The following is a 26,947-nucleotide window of genomic DNA, read 5'->3' on the forward strand; positions in this document are numbered from 1 at the left end:
AGTTACAAGAGAAATGGTTGTTTTTGTTAAATTTAATTTTAAAAAAGTTTTTTATTATTGGTAGCAAGTAGTGTCTCAGTAAATGTCCCAGGCAACATTTACATCTTTGTGTTAATCTGAGATTTCAATAATTTCTTTATAACTCACTTTTCTTAGGTATTTGTAATATTGCTTTATTTTAGATCTGCAGTTATTATTTAATGAATCTGTTGGACTATTGGTGGTCTATTGGAGACTGAGTTATTGTAACTGTAGTTTTGTTTTGAAGCCAGTACAGTAGTTTATGATATGACAGTTGCTGCTGATGTGGTGCTGCTAAAGCCACAGCCACCTCTGGCTCACAGATGGTTACAGCAGTGTTGTCCGTTGAGATGCATGCGCCTTTGAATGACTGAAGCGTTCTACACTTGCCACATACAGTAAAAAATGTATCATTTCTGGGATGAAGTCTATTTGCTTGTCTGTTTGACGTTGTAGTGCTTATATAAACTTTAAAACTGGTTTTCTGAACAAACCACAAAGCAGTATTTTGGCAGCATAGATCTAGTGTGAACACAGCAGCCAAGCTGCTTTGCTTCCAACGGTCCATCTTCCTTCACAAGCTAGAAGGGACACGTTGGATCCCAAAGTGTCAAATCCGTCCATTTCTGCTTATTTGTTTGTGTTAATTTCTTTGAACAGTGAAATGATAGAAGATGGTGAGTGAAATTAGTCATTTTAACTGCCTTTATGTTTCATCCATCCATCCATCCATCTATCCATTCGCTTCCGCTTATCCTTTTCAGGGTCGCGGGGGGCGCTGGAGCCTATCCCAGCTGTCATAGGGCGAGAGGCGGGGTACACCCTGGACAGGTCGCCAGTCTGTCGCAGGGCCAACACACAGGGACAGACAACCATTCACACTCACATTCACTCGCACATTCACACCTAGTGACAATTTCGATTATCCAATTAACCTATCCCCACAAGCCTATCCCCAAACCTTTATGTTTCATTTTATAGTAAAATGTGTGACAGTGTATTAATGGCCTTTATTTACATTTTGTATAAATAATTTTATAGCTTCCATGCAATAATGTCCACCACAGTATAGATACTGTCCAGAACTAGTCAGTCAGTTGCAGCATGCATCAGGCAAGCTAGGAAAATAGCTTCTGTATTAGCACTTCTTTATTTCACTGTCCCCCCCAAAAATAGAGCTGCTATCGGGTTGAGATATGTGAAGTATTTTGCAAGATGCTAATAACTGAAGGCAAACATTAACAGCTAAATTAATTTTCATTCATCTTTATTTCACACCACACTGGCCAAAGAAATTTATTCATTCTGCTTGTCATATCTCCTCTCCAGTTTCTATAAAGCTGTACCACATACTAGAAAAGTAGACACAACAGGTTGTTTTTGTTTTTTTGTGGCTGTGCATTTCTGGGGCAACCATAGTGGTTTTACGGTCTTTCTCAGAGTTTGAGGTTAAACGTGTCTCCACTGAAGTAAACTACTGATTTCCTGCTTTGTTCATGACTACAGAATCTATTTATGTGCCCAGTCAACTGTGCAGGCCCATCCAATGTAGAACAAAGCATGGTGCTGGACAGAGCAGACACCGAGCCTTTTGTTGTGGTTTTGACCTCTTTGTGTGTGTGTGTGTGTGTGTGTGTGTGTGTGTGTGTGTGTGTGTGTGTGTGTGTGTGTGTGTGTGTGTGTGTGTGTGTGTGTGTGTGTGTGTGTGTTTATCCATGTATAACCAGAAACACTGACACATGCCTATATCTTGGATGAAGATTTCCAAAACAAAATGTGTTCAGTCATTGGTCACTCCCTGTAGGCAATTACTACTATTACTGATTGTATTTTTTCTTATTTATTTGTCTTTTAATGAACAACAAAAAAGTGATTCATTGCACTGAAAAGCATTTTATGCAGATTTTGTGATACATGGCTTGCTGTGTACGAATGTGTGTCTCATATCTCTAAATCACTGCCTTCGTGAGGCATGTGCCAGGTAGGGCTGGGCAAGTAATCAGATTTTCATCTCGGTTGTCATATGGGCTTCTGGCATTTTATGAAAACAAAATAATTGGTATACAGTGGTTACTCTTCTGCTTTCATTTTTGCTATGCTTTTCTTGTTTTAAACACAGTGGTGCACTTTTCCCCCTTCCTAAAAGTTTGAGCTCATCTGCTGACTAAAGGAGAACCTTCGGTCAACAGTATCCATTTAGAGGAAGCAGAACTCGGGACATTTATGTAGTTGAATCTTTAGAAGGATTATCAGTTGTCTACAGCTGTCTTTTCTCTGGATTGCTCAGGGTCTCTCACCTGGTCTGCTTGCAGTAGCAGATGACAGTTGGCTGTTGGCTTCTTCTCTCTGTCATTCACCGTATGGTTGTTGTGCAAGTCTCATGGGGCTCACTAGTCCGCTGCTGTCTGTGGCTCCCTTTGCACCCTTCTGCACCTGCAGACATCCTGCAGTGAATACAGGCCGGTAGAGACTTGGCAGTTGCCCATGCAAGACAGACTTTATAATCGCTAGTCAGGGCCTAACTCTTCACTGGATGAGCTGCCGTTGTCCATTTCAGTTTTTTAAAAATATTTTTTTCTTATAACTTTATAATTCTATTAAGAATTGTAAAAGTGACTACATTTTAAGCACAAATAAAAAAATAAAATACAATATTGTCCCAAATAATACTCATTATTTTTCCCATAATAAATGTGATATCCATGTTAACAGCTCAGTAGCATGTTTTCTTTTATTTATTTTTCTCTTTTTGTTACTGTGAAAGATGGGAAAACTCTTTCCCAGTCACAGATGCCTGGGGGTTCAGAAAGAAAAGGTCATAATGGTTTAAAATGGTTGCTTTTGGACAAATGCTTGTAAAAAATGTTTTGAACAGGTTTTCATGTAAGGCTTCCGTTTAAATCTTGGATTTGGAGCTGATTTTCTTTTTTCTTTGCTTTGTTTCTCTACCTGAAGGTGAGTCAATGCGTCAGGCCTCTGGAGAATTTGCAGAAGACCCCTGTTCATCTATGAAGAGAGGCAATATGGTTCGTGCAGCCAGGGCCCTCCTGTCAGCAGTTACACACTTGTTGGTGCTGGCAGACATGTCTGATGTCTACAAACTTCTCGTGCAACTTAAACTGGTGAGATGTTGAATTCTCATGCATAATATACATTGATAATTCTAATTAAAGTGTAACTAACAATGAAGTGAATGCAGAGTTGGTAGAATCAGTTTGAATTAATATTTCTATTTGTCAGTAATTGCCTCAACCTCTTCATTCAAGTGCAAATTGAAATCTTGCGTTCTCTCAAACTTTTGGGGAGAGCTTGATGTCTTAATTGATCAATCCTAACTCATACTTGGATTTTAAAAGCAAGCATAGACATTACTAATCTAAGTTAACACTTAATGTTGTGTAAACTGCTAATTCAGTCAAGTACTGCTTGTGTTTCAATTACTGTCTTCAGTATTGCAGCAACTTTTTCTATCTGTGTGGCTCAGGTGGAGGACAGTCTGGCCAAAGTGCGCAACGCAGGTACAGAACAGGATTTGGGAATCCAATACAAGGCCTTGAAACCAGAAGTGGACAAGCTGAATGCCATGGCTGCCAAGAGACAGCAGGTAATTGAAAAAAGTGATAGACAAGAGCAGAGTTACAGAATCTGTATTATAGCTTGAACAGGGTTGGAAATTTTTGAGTGACTTCAGTAGGTTTTGGCTTGTAACTTGTAACCAAAAACATGCTCCAAACATCACAGTGACAAGTGACTATAAAAGTCAAAATTTAGCCTGGGAATTAGATTCACCAATTGTGAACAATCTTTTTATTAAAGGTTGCAGTGAAGCAGGCTGAAGGGAAAAAAAATCATAAATGCGACAGAGCATCTTATCTTGACCTGTTTTTAATTAACTTTAGTGTAAGTGGTAGACAATAGTAAGGAGCTTTTCTAGGCTATGCCACTTCATAATATTTTTGTGCAAATCCAGGAGATCAAATTCAGCTTTCTAATTAGTGTGCAAGTATCGGAGTGATTTGTGTTTTTAAAATGATTATAGCAGGGCTATATATCTATTAGGAGTGCAACGATACACAAAATTCACGGTTCGGTTCGATACTTTGGTGTCACGGTTCTATATTTTTTTTCAATACAAAAAAATGTTCATGCTTCTTTAATTTGTCATTTATTAAAATTAGAAATATATATTTTAACTGAAAAGTACGGTTTTTAAATTTAATGTTGCTGAAACAACAAAGTAATAAAAAAATAAATCTATCTGATCGAGAAATCCCTCATCTTTGGAAAAGAGAGTTTATTACAGAGAAATGGCTCTTTCCAAAATAAAAGCTATACTATACGCTTCTTCTGGGGTATATTCTCAGCAGCATATTAAACCTATCAGGTCCCCATAAGGAGAATCAGGTGCTAACGGCTGTCTAAATGACTCGGGTAAAGTTTGTAGCATGCGTGCTTGTTGTTTTTGTCTGCTTCCACTTGTCTTTGCACTAGGATGATGTCGGCGTAAATGTGCAGTCATAGTCATTGTGTTCCCACTAGTGCTGTCAGCGTTAATCTGAAATGACGTTAACACCACAACACGGCAAATCTCCGTTAACGAGCTACCGCGGATCGACCCGTGCGTGGGGCTGGACGGAGTCAACACGTTAACGAGCAAACTGCGCTAACGCAGTAGTTCCCACCCATGTAATTGAGCATTGCGTGGCACATCCGACATACTGTTTTACTTTTGTCCATGACGCGCTTACCTTCAGGGTCATACTTCACATGAAGACCAAAATAGTTCCAAAGGCCAGATCTGAATGCGGGTGGGGGAGGCTCAATTTGCCATGTTGCAATGAGCTTAGCTTCTGTCTTGCTAGCTTGCGCTGCGCTCAGTGGATCTGCGCTCGACAGTGCAGCCTAGGTGGAGTAGTCGAACGCAGATCCACTGAGCTCTCAACACAGACAGCATCGTCAGAAGAAAAGTTGATAAAATAAATTAAAAATGTTGTATTGTTCGATACACATGCGTACCGAACCGAAAGCACTGTATCGAACGGTTCAATATCTATACGAGTATCGTTGCACCCCTAATATCTATATATATATATATGATTATAGAAGGCTTTTTTAAAAAAAAAAAAATCAGTTACTAGCTTGTCTCCAAACTTCAAAATTTAGATTTTAGCATCAATGAGTGAGTGTTGTTATTTCTCCATATTGTACACACCCAAATCATCCATCCGTCAATTTTATTCCCCTTATTCAGTTCAGGGTCACTGGAGTCTATTCCAGCTGTCATAGGGCTGTGAATATAATATAAAAGTGAAACGTTGTTTGCAATTGAAAATGAAGGTCAAACAGACCAAAATGTCAATTGCCCTCCAACTCCAGGACATTTATTATCTAAAGCTAGTTGGTACATCATACTATAACATTTTTTTTTTTTTAATGGTGTAATGTGTTGAAATTTGTTTTTGGACATTTATGTGACTTCGCTGATGGAGGAGAGGAAGTGGGTTGTGACCTTTTGCCGATGTCCCAGTGTGCTGGAATTTGAATAGTGGACTCACTGTGTTGGGAATTGTTGCCCAGTAGTATGTGCCCCCTCTTGGCCATCGAGTCATCTAACTGCTAATAGTTTTGAGAGAAAATTACTTTTTTTTTTAACTGGGGTAGTGATCACTATCTCCTCCTCCTCCTCCTGTGAATCTGTAATTGCAATACAATGCTATGGTCTGAATAGTGATGTATTAAATCGCAAAGGCACATTATATTGACCTGATTATGACTGTATTTCCGCAAGGGACGGAAAAAAATCTGGGTCATCTAGAATAAACTGCTACACTTAGTGTCTTTGTAAGGGCATGACAAGTCCATTTTGAATATAAAGTATGTTACCACACTACCTCCCGTAGCTGGTCCTCCTCAAAGTTTAACATTTTTATTATTTTTGATCTTTCTGGTCTCTTTCTTATTTAATTCTTCTTAATTCTAGGAACTAAAGGACGTTCAGCACAAGGACCAAATGGCTGCTGCCCGTGGGGTGCTACAGAGGAACATCCCATTGCTGTACACAGCATCCCGTGCCTGCCTGCAGCATCCTGACGTGGCAGCGTACAAGGCCAACCGTGACCTGATCTACAAGCAGCTGCAGTCTGCAGTGTCCGGCATCTCCAATGCTGCCCAGGCCACTCCCACTGGAGATTCTGCACTCAGTCAGTCAGGAGGGGGTGGAGAGCTTGCCGATGCCCTCAACAATTTTGATGTAAGTCAAATAAGTGGCTTACAAGTCACAACCTGTCTTGTCACACTTCCAGGTATCTGCTTTATCTAGAAAAACATGACATTTAAAATGACATTTTTCCTAAGTCTAACAACAAAGGCCTGACTAGTATGAAACATTAGACTTGGGTCAGAATGCCTAGTATATAGAACTAACCAAACTGAATCATGAAATGACCAAAACCCCCTGAAGTTAGTGAGGTACATAGACAAACTTGAGACATGGCTTTTAGGCACATGCTTGACTCACTACTACTCCATTCTTTGAAGGACATAGATTAGTCCGTCTTTATGAACACATCATAAGGAGGGGGAGGGAGAGGGGGTGGGGATATAGCCTCAAAGCTGTATCACAAAATTCAATGGAAATTTGCTATATTTCTAACGATATAGGACATAAATAAATAAATAAAATAAATCAGTTATTGCAGTTTGCAGGCAGCAACATGTAGTGCTAACAAAATGAAGGTCATCTTCTGTCCTTTTCCAATGAGCTACTGTCACTGATGACACACTGCCTAATCTGAAGTGTGTATTTATTGAAACAAGTTGCCAACAGCAACATTACAGTGCAGAGGTAGTGACACTGCATCAGTCAAATTTAACCACGAAAGCAGCCCGGTTAGTTTAAGTAAAAGTATAACTGCCTTTTGCTTTAAAAATGACTAAAGTAACTTGAGTCTTTAGAGCTTCACATTATTGTCACATAAAATAAAATTTTAAATGGAAAACTATTTTGTACCTGTGAGGATGTGTGTTGGGTCAGGCTTTTAAAAATGTATTGCTTAAGAAAAATGAACTTGAAAGGTATATGAAACGTGTGATAATATACTCATAATATTTATATGAAACAACATCAGGATAACAGCTGGAAAACACAGAAAGCTAATCAACTTAATGCTGCCTGGGGTGATAAATGCAGAGATGATTAACCTGATTTCTTTTCCATTGTCACTTATTCTTTCACACTTGCAAAGTAACTTATTGTTTACAAGAGATTTTTCATCTTAAGATAAAGTCCAGAGACATTCAACAAATCCACGGAGACAAATTATGCTCCACAGAAGTACAGGTTTCTGTTGTCCTCTCTTTTGCTCAATGAATTATTCATCTTGTATTGGTTATTAAGTCATTTCGCAAGTAGCAGTGTCTTGATGTGTTGCTCATACTGAGACACTGTGTATTCGTGTGATTGATGCAATTCGCATGCTCATGTTTTATTTGCCAGTGGCTGTATGATGCATTGTTTAATTACTCATAGTTATTGCAGACGATGGTATTTCTGCTGGTTGACATGGGAGATTTGGGAGTTGCTTGCACAGTTATTCCCGGCCTAGAATGTGACCTGTGGGAGGGGTGACTGCGCATAAGCAAGATCTGCATGCAAAGGTAATGAGTCTGTGTTGCCATTAGTAAAAGAAAGCAGTGCTTCTTCCTCAGTAAATGAAACTCGAGTTAACTGCATTTGCTAAACAAAATTCGCTTTCTAAAATTGATTTGGTAATGGCCAAAGCACCTATTTATTCATCTAGAGGTGGGAGATACTGATTTGTATCTCGCTGAAATTACTCGGCAATTTGACAGTTAAGCATTCGTACCAACAAAGATGTACATCTTTGATTAAACAACTTTTTTTATTTATTTTTTTAAATGTGCAACACCAGTTAATTGTTTCTGAGATTTTATGCCATGCGCCAGGCTGCAGTGCCCCCCCTTGTGCACTTTCTGTCGGGGCAGATTTAAACGAGGAAGCTGAAAGACAGCCATGTGAACCAGCATGTTTCTGCAGTACTTTGATATAGAAAATGAATGGCTGTATGTAGGGTGTAGTCTGGTGTGGTTGTCAGTGGAGAAATGTGAACCCACACTAACATGCGGGAAAAGAAGGCTCCTGCTGTTTGCGCTGCCAATGTCAACCACACTCGGCAGGCTAATAATCAGGTTTTTATTTATTTGTTTTTTTGTTCGTGTGCAATCTTATGTGTGATGTGATACTGTTTTTTTTTTTTTATTAGTGAAGAATTGGTTTCAGAAGGCCCTTAAGTGGTTTTGTTACAGTTTTTTTTTTTTTTTTTTTTTTTTTTTGTCTTTTTGCAGTTTATTTATTTTGTTTTGGGTCCTATAACTAGCAAATTGGTTACATGCAGTTGCTAACACTGCTAGGTAACCCTCTAATGTATTTACTTCACCCTCTTATGTCAGCACTAACCTTCACTCCTGTTGAAGGGTAGTTGTTTGAAATGCTCACCTGAAAGTTGAGAGAAGTAACTCAGGATCGACTCGCTTGCTTGTTAATGCTTATTTTGCCTGCTATGACTATAGGCCACTGAATTTCAGTGGCATCCTATTCCCTGATTGCTATATTTCTGCTAGTGTCTTGATGTATTAGATGACCCCTGCACAAAACCATCAAAGGCTTTCAAAATTTCCTCATGGTTAGGGAGCCAGCGAATTCCAATTTCCAAAGGATTTGTTGCTTTTCTTTTGTGGAGGTGGTGGACACACTAAGCCAAAAGGCAAGGCGCGCTCCGTTTGATTCGGTACCCGCTAGAATAGGGGAAAAAACAAAACACTTGACTAAAAGTATACTTAAGGTAGTACATGTGTTACGTAAGACCGTCTTCTTTGAGCGTCCTTCATCAACTAAGCATTACTTCCCAAAGTAGTCCCACTTGGGAGTATAAAACAATGCTGTTTGTGCATTGAACAAATGTGTATTTTTAGGGCAAGGGTAGGCTGATGGCTGAAAGAAAAGAAAGTTTGATGATATCATAGTTGGCTTGCGTCAAGCCCTTTTTTGTGTTTAAAAGATTTCTTTTTCACTCTAGAATAAAAAAAATGAAATTATTAGTATGAAAGCTTTTCTGCCTAACAGCATCATTTCTGAGTGATTAATCAATACTGATCAGGCGACAAAACAGGCCTTGGATTTGTTGCATCAGTGATTATTTTACAGGTAATTACACACACTCTAAATAAACTAAAATGCAGGCCTTTTCCAGAATACCTAGTTGTGGTGCCCACTTTCAAGTGCAAGGCAAAATTAGCAAATGAGTCAACCCCCGCCATCTCTCTCCCTCTCTCTCTTTTTTCCTCCTCCATGTCTCTCTCGTGTGCCTGTTGCCATGGTGATATGACACGCAAGCAGAGGAGGTCAGATGAGACAGAACGGAGGGGGGCTGGAGGTGGCAGTGATAGAGGGCGGGCTGCCTAATAAACCACGATTGTAACAGCTGAATTGTTGAATATTTTTCAGCAATAGGGCATCTGCAGCAGTATTGTAGAGTTCATTTCTCCCAGAGGAAGTTGGCTGTCTTAGACTGCCACAAATGTCGTATTGATACCTTAACCCTCCGCAGTCATCACCAGCAGCCTTTCTCAGCAGATTTACCCATGTGAAGTGAGACGTTTAAGTTGGCTCCCTTGTCCTACAGATATATGGAAAAAAGTGTGGGTTGCCGGAGCGCCTCTTAGACTGAAATGAGAGAGAAATGCTACCCAACTAACACTTGAAAGAAGAGCAAAATGTATACAGTTGCATGGAAAAGTTTGGACACCCCTGAAGAATATCTTTCTTTTTTGCGCTGGAAGTATCCATGATGTCCAGTTTTAGGTTACTTCTTCAGTTTAGTCCTTTTATCAATATTTACAGTGTTAATGTTGTAAACCTGCTTGACTTTGGTTGAGAGGCAAGTGACATTGATGAGCGCAGCAGTGTTTCAAAAGTTGAACTATTTATAACAGATTGCTGTGAGCACAGTGAGGAGGGGAAAAAGAAATCACTATGCTGACGGCCCTTTTGCGCCAAGAACTTTGTCAGCGCTGACGTTCATTGGACTTGTATAGAAAATATATGCTGAGAAGGCAAAAAATACAGCCTGTGGAAACGGGTCTATAGGCACATATCACAGCAGTTTTTTTTTTTTTTTGTTTTTTTGTTTAAGTCTGCTCCTTTTCTTCTTTGTCAAGGAACTTTCTTTGGCACACCCTTTTCTGAGATATTTTTAGGCAAACATGGCACATGCCTAAAAACAGTTGGAAACTGTTTTTCAACTGCTGTTGGATTAAAAAACCTTACTTGGACATAATCAAGCTTAAATTAAGAAAAATGAGCAGTGCCCAAACAAAATTAACTGGAGGAGCCCTGTCTTCTTTTACTTTAATTTATCTCAGGTTAAAAAACATCAAATAGGTGTTTATTTAATACAATTTCTAAGATGAGATATATGAAATGGTGGAAAAAAGTCACTGCAAAAAATAATTGTGAGTGGTCATCTTTGTCCAAAGACAAAGCATTTCAACTATGATGAAAGCGATTTCTTCCAGGATGACTATGCTCCCTTCAGTAACGCACAAATGGTTGCTGCATGGTTTGAACTTGAAAGGAGAGACAATACTCAAAACAAGGCAGCTTGCAGCTGTTCTCAACCTTACTAAGAAAACTGTTGTTTTAAGTTGTCACCATATGTTCAGGTTCATCTGCTATGTAAAGTGAATCTTGCTATTTTGATGCTACTGCGTTCAATTCTTTAGCTGATAAATTAATCGGGTTTTCAATCACAAACTCTAATGTTACTGTTTTTATTACGCTAGAAACAACATTTAGGTTATATTTTGTAACTTGGTTTCCCCATGAAGTACCTGCAAAAGCTATATCCACCCCAGGGTTGAACTGTATCAGTGGAGGTGCAGGCTCAGCCTGGTTTAAATGCCTTAAATTACACCATTTAAACAATTTTCCTTGGCAGTGCCAACTTATTTTCTGAAATTCTTTATCCCTAAATTAGGTTTTTTATATAAGCCATTTTACTTTTCTGTGTGGGAGCCTAATGGCTTTTTAGCAGTGTGTGTTAACTATGTGAAGTGTTGCCTTTTAAAAAGTGTAAACTTGGAAGAAGTTCTAATTAACTTTCCTGAGTATTTATTTTCTTCTCCATTTGTGGTAGGCCCATTTTAAACTAGGACATGTTGCTTTGGAGAGAGAGAATGTACATTAGACTTCATCATTACTACTTGCTGAACTTGAGGCAGTGTATTTAAATTGACAGCAAAAGTTACTTTCACTTTATGTCCCTGATCATCAGTTAACCCTGAAGATTTCAGTTTCCCATTGTACTTTTACTTTGGTGTGTTTATGTTTTACAATTTCTGAAGTTTAATGCAGGGCTTTGTCTTTTGTGGCTTTAACGTTACCTTTGATACTGCTGCCCTTCCACCACAACAAAAATAAACCATCTTTGAGTTTGAGAGACAATGCAGGAGGGTGGACTGTCAGTGAAGAAGAAAAATCAAAACTTAGCCCTATTTTCATGAACTACAGACCATTTTACAAATAACCGCCTGTTGCCAAAATCTTAGTCTCATTACAATTTCTGGATACCCTCAGATAACAACAGTTCCAGACAAGCTCTATAAAAAGCCTCAGTCACACCAGGCCTCTTATTGTATTACTGCTGGAAACTGCTCTGTTTTCTTTTTGCATTAATTTATTTCAGCATCTTATAGACTGGATCATGATAAAGAGATTTGAACTTGGCTCAGCGAGTATATGCAGCTTTGCATATACTCGCTGGTTTGTATTTGTTCAATTGGAGACTGCGTCTTTCTTTACCCCAAGGTTTAGTACTTTAAACTGTAAAAACCTTAACAGGAACCATTGAAGTGGACTTGTGTCAGGTGTAAATCAAAAATCACTGTCTTCAGCCAGATATAAGAGCATTACATAAAAATATTACTAGCTCATAATGTTCTGCAAAAACACTTTTGTGGCTGTTATTCAAGCCATAAAGTCGGGATAGAATTTGGCGTTGTGGTAAATTTGTGTAGATATAGGAATTTAATCAGTACACACATATTCCATGAACTTTACCTTTACTGGTTGGAGACTTCTGTTTTATTCTTTGCCATGTGGAAAGCACTTTGTAACACTGCTGTTGAAAGGCGCTAAAAAAAGGAAGTTGTTGTTCGGGGTGTAGAGAGACAAAAAAAAAGACAACATGGCACTTTCCTCCCTTCTGGTTTTCCAGCTGACCTCTCAGTCAGTCAGTTCAGTCATTTCCTTTCTTGTTACTCTGGGCTTTGTGAAGGAGAGATCAGTGTACCATGATGACTATGTGCATTTTTTGCTCCCTGTGTAATTTTCCCTCTGACCCTTTCTTTACAGAAACAAATCATTGTGGACCCCCTGGCGTTCAGTGAGGAGCGCTTCCGCCCTTCCCTGGAGGAGCGCCTTGAGAGCATCATCAGTGGTGCTGCCCTCATGGCTGACTCTTCATGCACACGTGATGACCGCAGGGAGCGCATTGTGGCCGAATGCAATTCTGTGCGCCAGGCTCTCCAGGACCTTCTGTCTGAGTATATGGGCAATGTAAGTCTCTTTTCAGTTTTGTTTTCTTGTCATGTTATCTCCTCCCATCTTCTTTACTGTAGGCAGAACAATTTTCTAAGGTCAAAGGTTAGGACTACAAACACAATTCATTCTAGCATGGATTGAGTTAAACTCTTAATATTTGACTTTATGTGAGTGTAATGTACTGTCTTTACGTAATTGATTCCACTTGCAAGCACATCAATACCAACACATAACTGTCAATGACAATTAATTAGGTTATGTAAGTGATTACATAGCTAATCCTTGACCTTGCTTCCTGTCATAAAGTATAGTACTCAATATATAAACAAAATTGGGGAAACCTGGTCTTACTCAATATTTCTTGTTGTGGTGAACAACTGTTTAAACTGAAGTACTAGTTACATGGCTTTCATTCCCATCAGTCACTTAAGACAGATTAAATGTGATGGAGGGGAAAAAATAAAAATACAGAACAAGTAGAATGGGTTGGTACAGGAGAACATTGACAGGTGTATCGACCTGATCAGATTCAGCTTGGGCTAATAACAGATTCTAGTGTGAATAGTTATTTTGTTTCTGAAATTCAGCCGGGAGAGAAGACTTAAGAACCAGGAAAGTGTATACACATATTGAAAGGATGAGAAAAAATGACAATACTAGCTATTGCAGAGCATAATGACCAAGCTAGAGACAATTAAGCCCGATCCACACAGGAAACTATTTGCTTGGTCACTGAAGGTTGGTCATTAGTGGACATTCTAATCTCCGGTTGCCTAGGTGACCCCCTAATATATTTACTACCTTGTCATGTCAATCAACTGTATCCTGTGCTCTCATTGGTAGCTGCTTTAGTTGCTTGCCTCAAAGTTGAGAAGTTGATTTTTCAGCCATTACCAGCAGTTATTTCACCCACCCATTGCTGGATGTCAGAGAACTGAGCCTGCTGATTTATTAAATGCTAAAATTACTATTCTGTCTGTAACCAAAAGTAATATTTATTCCTGGCCTTGGCCCTGCATGCCATGCCTGTGAAATCTGTTTAGAATTTTAGGGATTCAGTGGACAGATAAAGACCAAGAGCACAACCTTTTTCAGAGTTCACTTGCCTTTGGGGAAGTATCTAATATTAAAAAAGATACCTTAATGGCAAAAACTGTTGATTTTGTCATTCAAAAGAAAAATGTTTCCACAAGTGCTCATGTCTTATCAATGGATTAATGTGACATATTTTGTATGTAGATGCGAATCTGCTTCCATTTGTTGGTTTTTGTTTTGTCCCAAAAACAAAACAAAAAAAACTTGTGCACAGATCACAGCAACCAACTCAGAAGCTGGATGTTGGGCAACCATGTAATCGTAAAAAACTGCTAGTATACTGTCCACATTGGTCGCTTCGCTCACCGCCGCAACATCATTACACAGTCACCTTTATTTATGCCTGCCAAAATCCATTGCCATATTCTCCTGAATGATAGGTGTCACCACTCAGACAATACCGCCACATAAATGCTGTCATGTAAGAGGGGAATAAGTCAAAACCGGGAGCTAAGACTTTGCAAAGTTTCATGTTTTCAAACTACTGCAACATCTCTCAGTGTATGTCTATATATATCTGAGCTGCTGCACTGGAATATCATTAAAGTAGCAGTAAAAACTGACACGAGGGTACACTCTTCGACCCAGCTGTGGTGGCCACGGCGCAAGCATCAGGTTACAAAACTGTGCATGACCGGCTAGGGTGTCACAAATTATCGCGTGCCCCCAGATGATCTGATATCCAACTCGGCATGGGGCGCTCAGAGCATAAAAGCACCATACCAGTGAATGCTTTTAAAATTATTTGATTGCAGATCAGGTTTGCCTCAAAATTTGTTTTAATTGGACATTGACAGACAAAATAAGCAATCGCAGGTCAACTGAGTTTGAATGTCATTTTCTCTTATTCTATCTTGTCAATCCTCAAGAATTGCAGTCATGGTTTGCACTTGTTGTCCATCCACAACATGTTCAGTTTATTTTAAGGTTCAAGACACTCATGCAGCATCTCTGATTTGCTTCAAAACGGCTTTTCTACTTCACTGAATTCATCCATGCCAGTCATGTTACCCTGTATGACTTGAGAAGTTAGATTTACAGAGAAACACCACTCATCAGCATGGTGATAATAAGTGGACATGATGGGTGTATGACCACTCATTTGGCTAAATTAAAACAACAGATGAGAAGCATAATGTGTCATTGTCCACAGTGTGCTTTTAATTTTAGATAATTTTGAATGCAGATAAAGCAGTGAAAGTCATTAAACAGTATGTAGCCATTACAGCATATGGGTTTGCACTCACAGCTCATGGTGTTGGAAAGACTCCTAACTCATTCATTCTCTCTCCCATCCCTTATGTTTCTTCATACCCTCTAGCTACAACTTGTTTACCCCCCTTCTCCATTTTTCCTGCACTCCTTTTGACTCAACGATTTCCTAGCATCTTATAGTAAAACTCAAGGTTTGAATCTTAGGTTTTGTTCAAAGGATTTAACTAATATATTAATTGTTCAGTGTAGGGTTGTTATACTACACTTTATGTTGTACGACTTGGGTTGCTTTGAGCTTAAACTGTGCTAATGGCAGCGGCCAAGAATCAAACTCTGGAGCTTGCATTTATGTGCTAGTGTGTTCCTCATCCCTTAGGCCATGAAACAAAAATGCTTTTGTTAATCTTTTTCATTAAGTTTTGTATAGGTTTGTTTAATTAGGCATATTACAAGTTGTACAACCCCAGTAGTAATATACAAATGATCTGTCTGAGGCATGCTGCAACAATATATTAAAGCGATGATGATAATAATAATAATTAAAAAAAAAGTAATTTGAATACCCTCTTAAAAATTTATCTTGATAATTTTTATATGTAAAAGGGCTGGATAGATGATGAAAATTAGTATGTTGTGTAGAAAGCACAGTTTTTTGTTTTGTTTTTTTTGTTACATTTTGTTTCAAAGCCAGCTTGGTTTATATTAAAGTTGTTTTGATAAGCTTTTTTTAATGTTCTGTTTAGGTCTGTTTTTGAGCTTTTCAAACTGTGCCTTTTATACACATTCGCAGCAGGTGATTTATTGCTTGTTTCATTTGTTTGTTCAACCATGAGAATTGTTGGAGGAGCAGTTGAAATTATGAGCTGATTTGAACACCATTTAATGCATTTGTTTATCTTGTATACAGCAGGCACTTTATACAAGTTGTATTCTATTCTATTATGTTGTATTGTCTTTTATAAATTTGAGCTATATATTCTATGGAACTAAGTGAATAGAAAAGTTGGGATGCACTAGCTACAGATGTCTAAATGTATCGAGCACATTATGCGGATGAATCACTTGGATATGTCCAAGTGTCTTTCTTTTTTCGTGTTCCCAGAGTAGAAATTGTAAGGGCAATGCTAATGATGATCATTTAACAAGACTAGAGCTTGTCTACTCAGCCAGTGAAGTGGAAAGGTGGGTGGGGGTAATGTCGCCCCAGCACTGCCACATAGTGTGACCTCAATTATTCCATATTGTCATGACAGTTTGGCATGGCACGTGTCGAGTGTAACTGTTTCTGCCACTTATTATTAATAATGCATCCCTTGTTCACGGCATGTCAGGGTTTCATTTCACATTGGAGAGTGACGTTTGTTTTGACATACACAGCTACTGACATTTAAATTTCTTCAACTTGATAGGATATATTATCATTTTCACCTTAGGCAAAAAAGACATACCTGGCCAATGTAGTGGAACCCAGCTTGTCCTCCTTGCTTGTGGTTTTTGGTGTAGCTCTCTTCCCACACTCTGCTTTCTCCTTGCTGAGTTCTGTTTCACTTCTTTCTTTTGCAGTTTCAGTCTTCTTGTTTGTGCCCCCTTTTCTTAGTGCATCACTCTTTCCTTAACTCTCGCTGTCTTTTTGCCTTGGGCATCTAAAATGAATTTTGTTTTATTCCTACACTGTGCGTGCCTCTCATTTTAAGTACTTTTTAGGTTTGTATCTCATGCCATGTACCTTCATTACCTGGTACCCTTACAGGCTATATGTTACTAACAAGTCCACAACACTAATGTGGATATTGATTTTACATGAGGACGTATTTTAAAAAAAACAACAACAACAAATAACAAAGAAACAAACACAAATTGTTTGATATTGTACCCAGAGGTTGAGATTATTATAAACTGTTTTTACCAAAAAGATTTGGGTGGGGTGGCGGAGTGACAGGGTTTTTTTTTTTTTTTTTTTTTTTTTTTTTTTGTTTGTTTGTTTGTTTGGTTTTGGTTTTTTCTGTCTTTGAAACACTTGCGTGAAAGCATTTCAATTTATCTATTTGTAATCTCATCTCAATGGATAATTAAAACAAATTGCACTCCACACAATGTAACAGGGGAAAGATTTAGAGGCCCAAAGGCTTTTCTGTATTTACAGCCTTCATAAAACACTGGTCTGTCAGTAAAAGCCCTTCAGGCTACATTTCATTGATGGGCTGATCTTTTGCTGGTGAATTCCAGGCTTTTTGATTAGCTTTGCTGTCAGGTAAATGAGATACACCCTTTCTTTAACAGGGTGTATTATGAACTGCATTAGACAGCTTGTTTCAAATAATTTGCTGGCAGCTGTGGCAAGCTTTGTCTTTATATTAATATATTTGTATTAATTCAGATTACAAATTTCTGAGTTAACTTTTGACCTTTTGCCATGTCCCTTTCTTGGTCACTTGAGAGCTGGGGAAACAATTTATAAGTGTAATATACTGAAAAATACTGAAGCAAGAGCTTAAGCATGCAGATGGTCCTTCTGATGGTAGTTGTCCTTAAGGTAGACTCATATTTAGCACCATAATATTTTCAATGAATGTACATCAGTTTAAATGTTTTCTTTCAATATTGCATTTTTTTGACACAGAGTAGCTAGCTCTAGCTGTGAGTACACTGTTAAGTGACAAGATCAAACTAAGAAGCCTTTATTTCTTATCTTGTTCTAAGTTTCAAACACTTTCAAATACAACACTAATATTCCTTTACTGTTGAGATTGAGAAGGATTGGTGTCTGTCTACGTAGAGAGGTGGCTGCCTCAGAGCCGAAGTGGCACATCTTAAAATGGATGTAACTGAGAATATGGAATCCAGTTATTAGTCAGGTAAGGCCATTGTCTTTGAGTGCCTGTATCTTGGAACTATAGTTGAATCTAAAACCTAAACAGACTGCGAAGAACATGTATATTACATATAGAAAAAGTTAAAGCTTTAAAACTAAGGGCTTAGGTACCTTTCAGAAAACAAAGCTTATCCTTCAGTTAAGTACCAGATGGTTTAAGTGGTGTAAGCAACGTTGGTGTTTGTTTTGTGTAGAAAACATGGTTTGATTAGGCTGGAGTTGGAATTTTTGCTGTTTACTTAAAGCAGGCCTAATATTAGACCATTTCTCTCTGGTTATGAGACAGCAGTGGCAGACTTGCTGGGTCTGGGATATTTTGTAATATGGTAACATGGCAGCCATAGGTTTTTGTGATTTAAAAGTGCTGTTCTAATTTTGAATTGGATTTTAACTTATTAGGCTAAATATTCAAGCATATCTATTGGTTTGTAATTCTCTATTGTTTGTGCTAGGACTCGCCAGTGATATCCTTGGAGAATGGCTTTAAATTTAAGCAATAAGTACATTAGGGGTTATGTGCTGATGAGAGTCCTGATCAATGTGTCCCTCCTAGTAAGCATTTTCTAGATTTATTGGAGGCCTCATAATGAGTACCTGAAACATACATGGGTTCTGAGTCCTTGAACCACACTGCCGAAGCTATGCTGTCAGACTCCTCAGTTTTGTGCCTTCCTCACTTGGCTACACCCTTCAGGTTAATTATGGAAGCTTGCTTTTTGTAAACCCCATCAGAAAAGATCAGGTAAAATTGAAGTGACTCTTGTAGTTGGAATGCCACGTAAGGTTATATTCCCTACAACAGCATCTTTGAAAACTGCACATGCACATATGGAGCTGTCTTCTGTTTGAATTTGTACTAGAAACTCTCTGGAGTCTTTTAATAAGATATTCTTTTTAAGAATATTAGGTTTATTATCTGAACCTTCTGACAAATGTAAGACCATAGGTTAAAGTTTTCTTGATGGTTGTTTCAATCCTCAGTTTAAATAGTTATATGAAGAAAATGGCTTAACCACTTTCTGTGCTTTTATAATTTCTACATAATATAACACAAGTGCGCACTAAAAATATGATTAGAAATACGTAAATTATAGAAAGCTCCTTGAACAAAAATCTGTCAGTGTTTATTTTGATATTATTTTGTTTTCAGTTAGCTGTTTTAAAGCAGTCAGTGAGTGAGAACAAACATGGGAAGGGTTCAGTTTTTACTCTGTTTAATCATCCAAAAAAATGAGGAAGTTGTCTGGATTCAAGTACTGAGTCTGTGTCTAAAATCAAAACAATATTGGAATTGTTGTTTGCAGTGGTAGTAATACTTGCACTAAGCAGAGATTAGAGAGTGGCTCGAAAATCCAGAGTTTAGATAGCCAATAACTGTATTTACTGGAGTGTAAAACTGTAGAAAAAAATATGGACACTGAAATAATAAAACAAAGGCTTTTCTGTTGTTTCAGTTGTTTTTATGTAAATTGCTTTACTTTGTCTTGTGTGAATGTCATGTTTCACTTTCATAGTATTTTTCTTTTATATTTTGCACATAGAAGTTTAAGACTTTTTTTTGCGTCGATGAATTATAGATGAATTATATCTACTACTGTTTTTGTTTTTTTTGTTGTTTTTTTTCATCTGAAACTAGACTCAAAGACAGTAGTACTGTTTTTAAATGTCACTTGTAAAAACTAAGAAAAATGAAACACCCATGCCATTAATGTTGCCTACAATCTATTAGCCCACACAAAGTGTGAAGTCTCTTAGTTTGTGGTTTTGATTTTCTTCATGTAAGTAAATATCACATTGTGACATAGTTTCCAATTCCAAAGTTTAATCTCTAGATTTTTGCTCTGACATCCAAGAAAAATGGACAGCAATAAATATTGCTGGTGTTAGCTGATGATCATTATCTGTAAATGCAATGCTTATATATAGGTCATTTAATTTTGGGCATTTAATCAAATAGGACCAGTGTCAATGTAAAATGATAAATTTGGTGCAGTTAATATTCTCAACAGTTCAGTCTTACATAAGATTGGAAATGCTTTAATAGCATAATTACTGGTTATTAATTGTAGTGTTAGTTTGTAGGTTTTTCACTATTGACTCTTTTATTAAAAAACAACAACAAAAAAAAGAGCTCTTTGTACAGATGGCCTTGGCTTCCTATAGCTTGTGGTAAACTAAAAGATCAGTTAATTGGTTAATTAAAAGAAAAAGACTTTTGATACCCATAAACATGAATCCGCATAGCAAAAAAATTTAATTTTTTAAACTATAAATATTTAAACAATATCCTTCTTGAATGTCAGCAACAAGGGTTGAATTTCACTTTGTTGATGTTCAGATTTTTGCAGTATCACGATTTATACACTGTACTAAAGTGCAATTACAGATCAAACCAAGTTGTGAGCATCCATCAGTTGGTAAACACCTTGTAAATTATAATCATTTTATTTAAAAAATATATGTTTTGAGGGGACAATGTTTTTTTTTTTTTTTTTTTTTTTTCTCTTTTCTTCAGTTTGGCACATCTTATCCACTATACAGATATGAAATTGTACATATTACAATACAAAAGGAAAATGGGAAGAGAAAAGCATTCATTTTGCACAAAGAGGTTGGGTTAGAGAGGGGATTGGTTCTTTTTTTTTTTTTTTTTCTTTTTTTTTTTCTCTTTTCCTTTTTTTAATTTTTAGGCAGGGTGGGAACAAGGGCTAGAGGATGACAAGAGGAAACAAAAACAGATTACAAAGAGCCAGAGTGCAAAGGGATGCATATTTCTACAAATTTGTGGATTTTCAGTCACTTGGTACAACTGTAGTCTTAAACAGTGAAATGTCTAATGATTGACAGAACTTTATAGGAATTCCATATACATCCCCATACTTGGTGTTATCAAAAACGAAGTCTCCCCATAAAGTTTGCTGAATGAGATTAGGAAATATTCAACTGAATTTTGACTCTTGAACATGCAAGACAGATTAGAAGGGCAATAGTTAAAGCAGTGCTAAGCTGGAAGAAAATTAAATTAGAAAATGGAGGTGCTTGACTTTTAAAAATATGATCAGTGTATGCAATGCTTTCATTCAATTCAGACATGAAGTATAACAATTTTTGGTTTACAAAAGCACTTTCTTAAGTTGTTGTAGGCATCCTATGAGCATGTGCTGAGACACGTTGACACGCAAGCAGTCATTTGAATGTGAAGCCAAATTTTGACAAGCTCAATATAAAGACAAAGCCACAAATGGTACCTCCTCCCTACCTATAGGGGGCATCAGCCAATGAACTGCACCCTAATTGTTCAAAACCAGACATCTCACTTAAAAGTGCTGCATCTTGTCATCACTAATTGCAGACTTTGGTAAACACGAGTTAAAATACTAGTCTTAGGAATTGATAATAATATCATAAAATCGCTTACTGAGTACTTGAATTTTATAGTGTTCAAACATTGGACTGCTCAACACTTGATTAGCTGTGAAGTTGCTGCTACTCTGGTCAGGGTACATTTCACGCCTAAAGTGCTGTCATTCTGTCATTCCATTCTCTACTACTTTTACTTGCCCATAAGGATGCTCGATAATTTTAAGAAAAAGACATTAACCCATTGTTAAACTCGGTCTTCATCGTCCTATCTATTCCTCTCAGTCCCACTCTTTCACCCTGCCCCCACTACCAAATTGAACACAAAGAAGTGCGAAGCTACTGCAGCAGCTTTAGTCTGATGCTAATGCACATCCTCTCCCTGCTGCATACAAATGTGTCCTGACCCAGGCTTGCTGTTTGCTTATCACTGGATCTCCATTTGCTCTCAGGGTATTGACCGCAGTTTAACTTGACACTTTCGAGTGCTAACCCAGGACCTGAAATGCATTTTTCGCTAACGAGAGCAATACCTTAAAAAAAAAAAAAAAATATTCACGGATGATTTTTGGTCACAAGGATTACTATACTGTATTATTTTTCAGTGGTAGCATGGCTAAATGTTTCTAGATCACTGGCGTGGGTGACAGAATATTAAGTTCGTTTTGCCTTGCTTTAATTGGTTCAATCTTGAGCCTGTCAGGACTGATTAGGGTGTAAGCAGTAAAGAGCACAGGCTACTGGGGTTTTGTATTCAGAATAAAATGCGCTCCTGTCTGGCATTTGGGCTGTTTTTTACCGTTTGTCACTTGCTACCCTCACACTAGCTTGTCTGTATATTGATCCTGGTATAATATAGCTCATCAGTTAATTGTAATCAACTACCTAAAGCTGTTGGAAATACTGTGGTCACAGTTTGTATGGCAGTTGAAAATGGAGAATCCATGTACAGATCATTGTAGATAATTTTCCATGTCTAAGGTGAGGCTGACATCCATGAGTTTTTTCTAAGCAGTGTAGTGTGTTGGAAGTTAATCACACTTGCTCAGTTTGTCCCACAGATTGAGAATTTATTTGTGGTGCTGAGCCCTCGTGGGTGGGAGCTCAAACGTCCATTAACTTGAGTCGGCTGCAAAACAGCTTTGCATTCACGGGGGTAACGTCTGATTAAAGAGGTAATTTTTTCAATTTATATAATTGAACATAAATTCTCCATTCTCAGTCCACACTTTCAGTTGCATTTCCACACAGAAGAAATTTAGGAGGAAATCCAAATTTTTAGAAATAAAACAAAATCTCATTCTTACTCAATACAGCCTCTCTTCTTCTTTTTGTTTTCTGTTATTTGAGTTGGGCAACCCAAATGTATTCTTGGTGGGAAACTGTGGAACCATGTCAGATTTGATAAACGTAATGTCATTAGTGATTACTCAATAGAATTTCAGGATTCTTCTATCCATAACAGATTTCTTTATTTATAACATAACAATAATGACATTTACTTTACAGTTATAATTCATAATTTGAGTTTGGTCTTAGTGCCCTTTAATGCATTATAGTTCTCTCAAAACAAAGCTACAAAACAAAATGTTTTGATAATTGATTCTGTTCATTTGCCCCTGTGATTGAATGTTTGGCTTGGACTGCCTATGGTGTAGTTAGAAACAGCATTTCAAATATTTACTTTTTAAAAGAAAATACATAAATCACATCTTCCCTTAATGTATTCTGTTAGCAGAGGGCCACTTGGCAAAGTAGTTTCTCTGTGCTGCAGAATATAGACAGTGGTGGAGACAGATCTCACAGTTTACAATTTTCTTCTTTAAAATGATTGCCCCTGCCTGATATGAACAACCTTGCATTCATAGAAAAATAAATTTGTGACTATCTCTACAACGTCCCGTAACTGGCCAACCTCTGCCATTGTAGCATTCTCACATATTCTCAAATCTCACTTGTAGAAATTATGCTTTTTACATAAACTGGAAAAAAAAAAAATCAAAAAAGCAAACCCTGTATCATCTGAAATGGTCAAATGACAAACCATATGCTCTAGGAATAAATAAGAGTTCATACTTCACACTCTTTGTAAGGCAGCTGCTGACACTTGCACTGCCCGTAGCCGTTGATGATCACGAGTGCCCCTTCTTCATGGCTGGGCTCATACTCATTATAGGGTACCTGCGTAGCTAGGTCTGCCATAGGCTGTCGTTGCTGGGTCCTCATCTGTCTGCGGTTCTGAATAGCCGAACAGTGGCGTATCCGGCGCAGGGTAGGAGGGCAGCACTTCCGTGAGATATAGACAACAAAAATGATGAAAAAGAATGAAAAAAGAAGGGCCATAGTTCCCATGATAACCCTTTGAGTCATAACAGTGTTGTCTGCAGTTGCGAAGTCATCCGTTACAGCTGCCTCTTCCAATGGAGCAGTAGTAGCTTGAGCAGTGCGTGGTGTTTGTGTTGTGATTGTTGTGGTAGTGACTGTGGTAAAGCTCCCAAAATCCTCTGCATAGTCCGGTGTGGGGGTCGGCTGCATAATTCCAAACAAGGAGCTTGTGATCTCTGCAGCTGTAATAGCGTCTGTTGTTGTACTAATGGTCTGAACAACTGGTACTGAAAAATTCTGACAAAGTTGGAATCCATAAACGGCATCAAGTATCTCCTCACCTTGGGCATATTCAGGACTGTGACAGAGGATGGAATGCTCCCACCTTCCCTTAAAGGTGCTTAGCCAAGTGGCAAGAGAGCAAATCCTCTTGGTACATTCCCAAAGGTTGCTGGACAGCCCAATCATACCCAAAGACTGCCACATATCCAAGACTTGGGGATCCAGGCTGCTCAGTTTGTTGTTATCCAGCAGCAAAACTTTTAAATTTGGCAGCGTTTGAAACACATCAGGGGTCAGGACACGAATTTCATTTCCTGTGAGGTCCAGCTTCTCCAGCGTGGTCCAGGTCCATTCCATGCCACATGTTACGTTGCTGATCTTATTCCATTGCAGGTATAGAAATTGAAGGGCAACAAGGCGAGGGAAATGGGCCAAGTTTATCTTGGTCAGTTGATTGTGCTCCAAGTGGAGCTCTTTAAGCTTGATGAGCCCAGCAAATCCATTTCGTGCCAGGCTTCGGAGACGGTTGCTGCTTAGGCCCAGATATTCCAGGCTACGGCAGTCCCAAAATGCCCGAACAGGTGTGGTGCGAAGTAAATTAGAGCGGAGGTGAAGTATCTGGAGCTTCCTCAGTCCGTGAAACAGTTCTGGCTCCAAAGCAGTCATCTGATTGAAGGACAGGTCCAGTATCTGAAGATTGATGAGGTGGATGAAGGTTGTGTTGGGCAACTTGGTGATACGATTGGAGCTCAAATTGAGGTCCTTCAGTTTATAGAGCCCTTGAAAGGCATCCTCTTGTACGGTGGTAATCTGGTTGTGGTCTAGATGTAGCCAAGTGAGCTGGCTGAAACCATAGAATTGATCAGGGCTGAGCTCAGTGATACTATTGTGTCGTAATGACAGCCCCAGGGCTCCCTTGTCCACACCATCTGGGGGTGCCTTAAGCCCCTGGGTGTCGCAGTAAAACTGTAGGTCCTCACAGCGGCATTTTTGAGGGCAGGTTGTACACAACGCAGGAGACAACAGGCACGCTAGGAGCATGCTGATCACAGACAGAGCCGCTGGTGCAGGTCCCACCAATGGCCACCTTGAATGGAAACCTGGGTGGGTTCAAAGACAAGAAAATGAACTGTGGGCGGGAAAGCTAATCTCTGCAGAGTACTTATTACTAATTCATGCTGGCAGTTATGCTTTTTTTGTGTATGCTCTGTCTTGTCCTTACATATAGCTGCTAAGGTATTTTACATTGGCAACTTTAACAGTGTATGTAAACATGATACCCTTGAGATTCGGTTTAATGGAGATGTCATTTTCTCAGCAAGGCTTCTAATGATCAGCTGCATACATAAGGCAGACTTTTTTTTTTTTTTTCACCTCTCCTCTCCCTTACAGTTTATATTAAGCCTGTTTTGGTCCGCATTTTGTGCTATTCATTCGAACATAATTTTCTTTTTTAATATTGTCATTCATTTTTCATTAAGTGCTCTATGCTTCTTTTTTTTTTTTCTTTCTCCCCTATGATCTGTTATCTGTTCAGGAAAAAATAAAAGATTTTTTAAAAATTATTATTAGGTCTTTTTTTTATCACTTATAAGATCTTCTAGAAGATACAAATGTTTAAAATGTATGTCTTTCCAACTCTTCTGTCTGAAGGGGGAAAAATGAAGGACCATTGCAGTAAATAGACTAGGCAGAAGAGCTTTTAGTCCTCAGCCTCCCTCACTCTTACTTGTATTCCCTATTCATGTCCAGACCTGTCATATAAAGGGGCTAACTTACCCATTCTTTTGTGCACATCGGAGGCTGCATTCAACTGTCCTTTTCCGCAGACTCTTGGAGCAACCAGATGGAAGAAAAATCCAAAGGGAAAAAGCCCTTTTGATTAAGCACAAAAGGAATCAGCCTCTTGGGAAATAAAGCAATTCTGAACCCACCCAATTCAAACAAAATATGAAATTCCATGTCCCGACTAGATGTTTATTCCTTTTATTTTGTTAGTCCTTTAAAATCCAGGCTCATAGAAGAGGTTGAATCTTTTCCTTCCAGCCCACGAATCCTTGAAAAATTTTTTTTTTTTAAGTTGATCAGTTGCATCCAGAGCGACTCCAGTGATCAGACCCCCCCCTCTCCCTTTTTCTTCTTTTTCTTTTTTTTACCCTTTTGTTTCCTTTCCTCCGCAATGGTGTCAGCTCAGACCGTTAATTGAAGATCAAGCGCTTCTTTTTCATTGCCGTGGTCCTCCAACCCTAACTTGTTGATGGCAGCCAGAGATCCTGCTTCTGACGCCGGCTCAGTCTCAGCATAGCCTCTGCAGAGCTGTGAGCGGAGCCCTCGTCTGCTAGCTGAGACGCAGGGAGAGAGAGAAAAAAGCAGAGCAGGGAGTCAGGGATGTTATTCTGTGCTTTTTTGTTGCAGCCACTCACTGCTACAGAGTGGTGGCAGCCTGGCGTCGATCATCACTACTGTTTCTCTCTCTCTCTTTTTCTCTCCCACACACACAAACACCCTCTCACTCTCCTGCTCAGTCACTTGCTCTTTGCCTCATACACAGTGCTTGTGCACCTTAGTCTTCCTCCACCTCCCTCTTGCATCCCCCTTCCCTCCCACTGGCTCGTCACCTTCAGAATATTGATATCTTGAACGTGTTGCGGCAGCTTGCTGTTGAAATTAACCACAGCTGTAAATCTCAGCCTCGCCTTACTGCTGTTCTGCAGACTGTATGTATAAATGTATACATGGGACATAAACCTTTAAAAAAAAAAAAAAAAAAAAAGAGAGAGAGAACACAGCAAAGCAGGTTTTACTACAGCAGTTCTAACATGGGGTGTCAAATTTACATATCCTGGTTGCAGTTCTTTAACTTTTGAGGACAGGCATGTGATCAATTGCCAGCTCCTTTGAAGTTACGTTAGGCTAGCTTTTAAAATGTAAAGGTCAAGGAAAAGTACTTGGTTATTCATGTGACGCATTAAAAGGATTTGAAATTTACTAATGCTAACATGCATCTACTTGACCTTAAGCTATTTTGTGATTTAGTTATTTATTTATTTTATTATTTATTTATTTATTTATTTATTCTGTCAAAAGATGTTTGCATTTCAGAGTTCTGGAAATAGAAAAAAGAGAACTCTTTAGCGTCTATCAGAAGCAGAAGTACT

At 38.5% G+C, this 26,947-nt stretch overlaps 2 protein-coding genes across 2 annotated transcripts in view; one reads left to right on the forward strand and one right to left on the reverse strand.

Annotated features, from left to right (window-relative positions):
* The window catches only part of ctnna1 (catenin (cadherin-associated protein), alpha 1), a 73,606-nt gene that overhangs the window by 5,113 nt on the left and 41,546 nt on the right, over positions 1-26,947 (forward strand). Inside the window, exons 4-7 of the mRNA XM_003445854.5 lie at positions 2,977-3,143; positions 3,506-3,625; positions 6,002-6,271; positions 12,452-12,655. Of these exons, the coding sequence (XP_003445902.1) occupies positions 2,977-3,143; positions 3,506-3,625; positions 6,002-6,271; positions 12,452-12,655 (761 nt within the window). The remainder of the gene's footprint in view (positions 1-2,976; positions 3,144-3,505; positions 3,626-6,001; positions 6,272-12,451; positions 12,656-26,947) is intronic.
* On the reverse strand, positions 14,878-26,748 carry lrrtm2 (leucine rich repeat transmembrane neuronal 2). Its single transcript, XM_005467953.4, has 2 exons — positions 25,569-26,748; positions 14,878-24,889 (listed from the first exon to the last, which is right to left on the reverse strand). Exons 1-2 carry the CDS (start codon positions 25,570-25,572, stop codon positions 23,253-23,255), a joined length of 1,641 nt encoding a protein of 546 aa, XP_005468010.1. The 5' UTR covers positions 25,573-26,748; the 3' UTR covers positions 14,878-23,252.

The sequence above is a fragment of the Oreochromis niloticus genome, linkage group LG2 (assembly GCF_001858045.2).
Source record: "Oreochromis niloticus isolate F11D_XX linkage group LG2, O_niloticus_UMD_NMBU, whole genome shotgun sequence".
NCBI classification, from domain to species: domain Eukaryota; kingdom Metazoa; phylum Chordata; class Actinopteri; order Cichliformes; family Cichlidae; genus Oreochromis; species Oreochromis niloticus.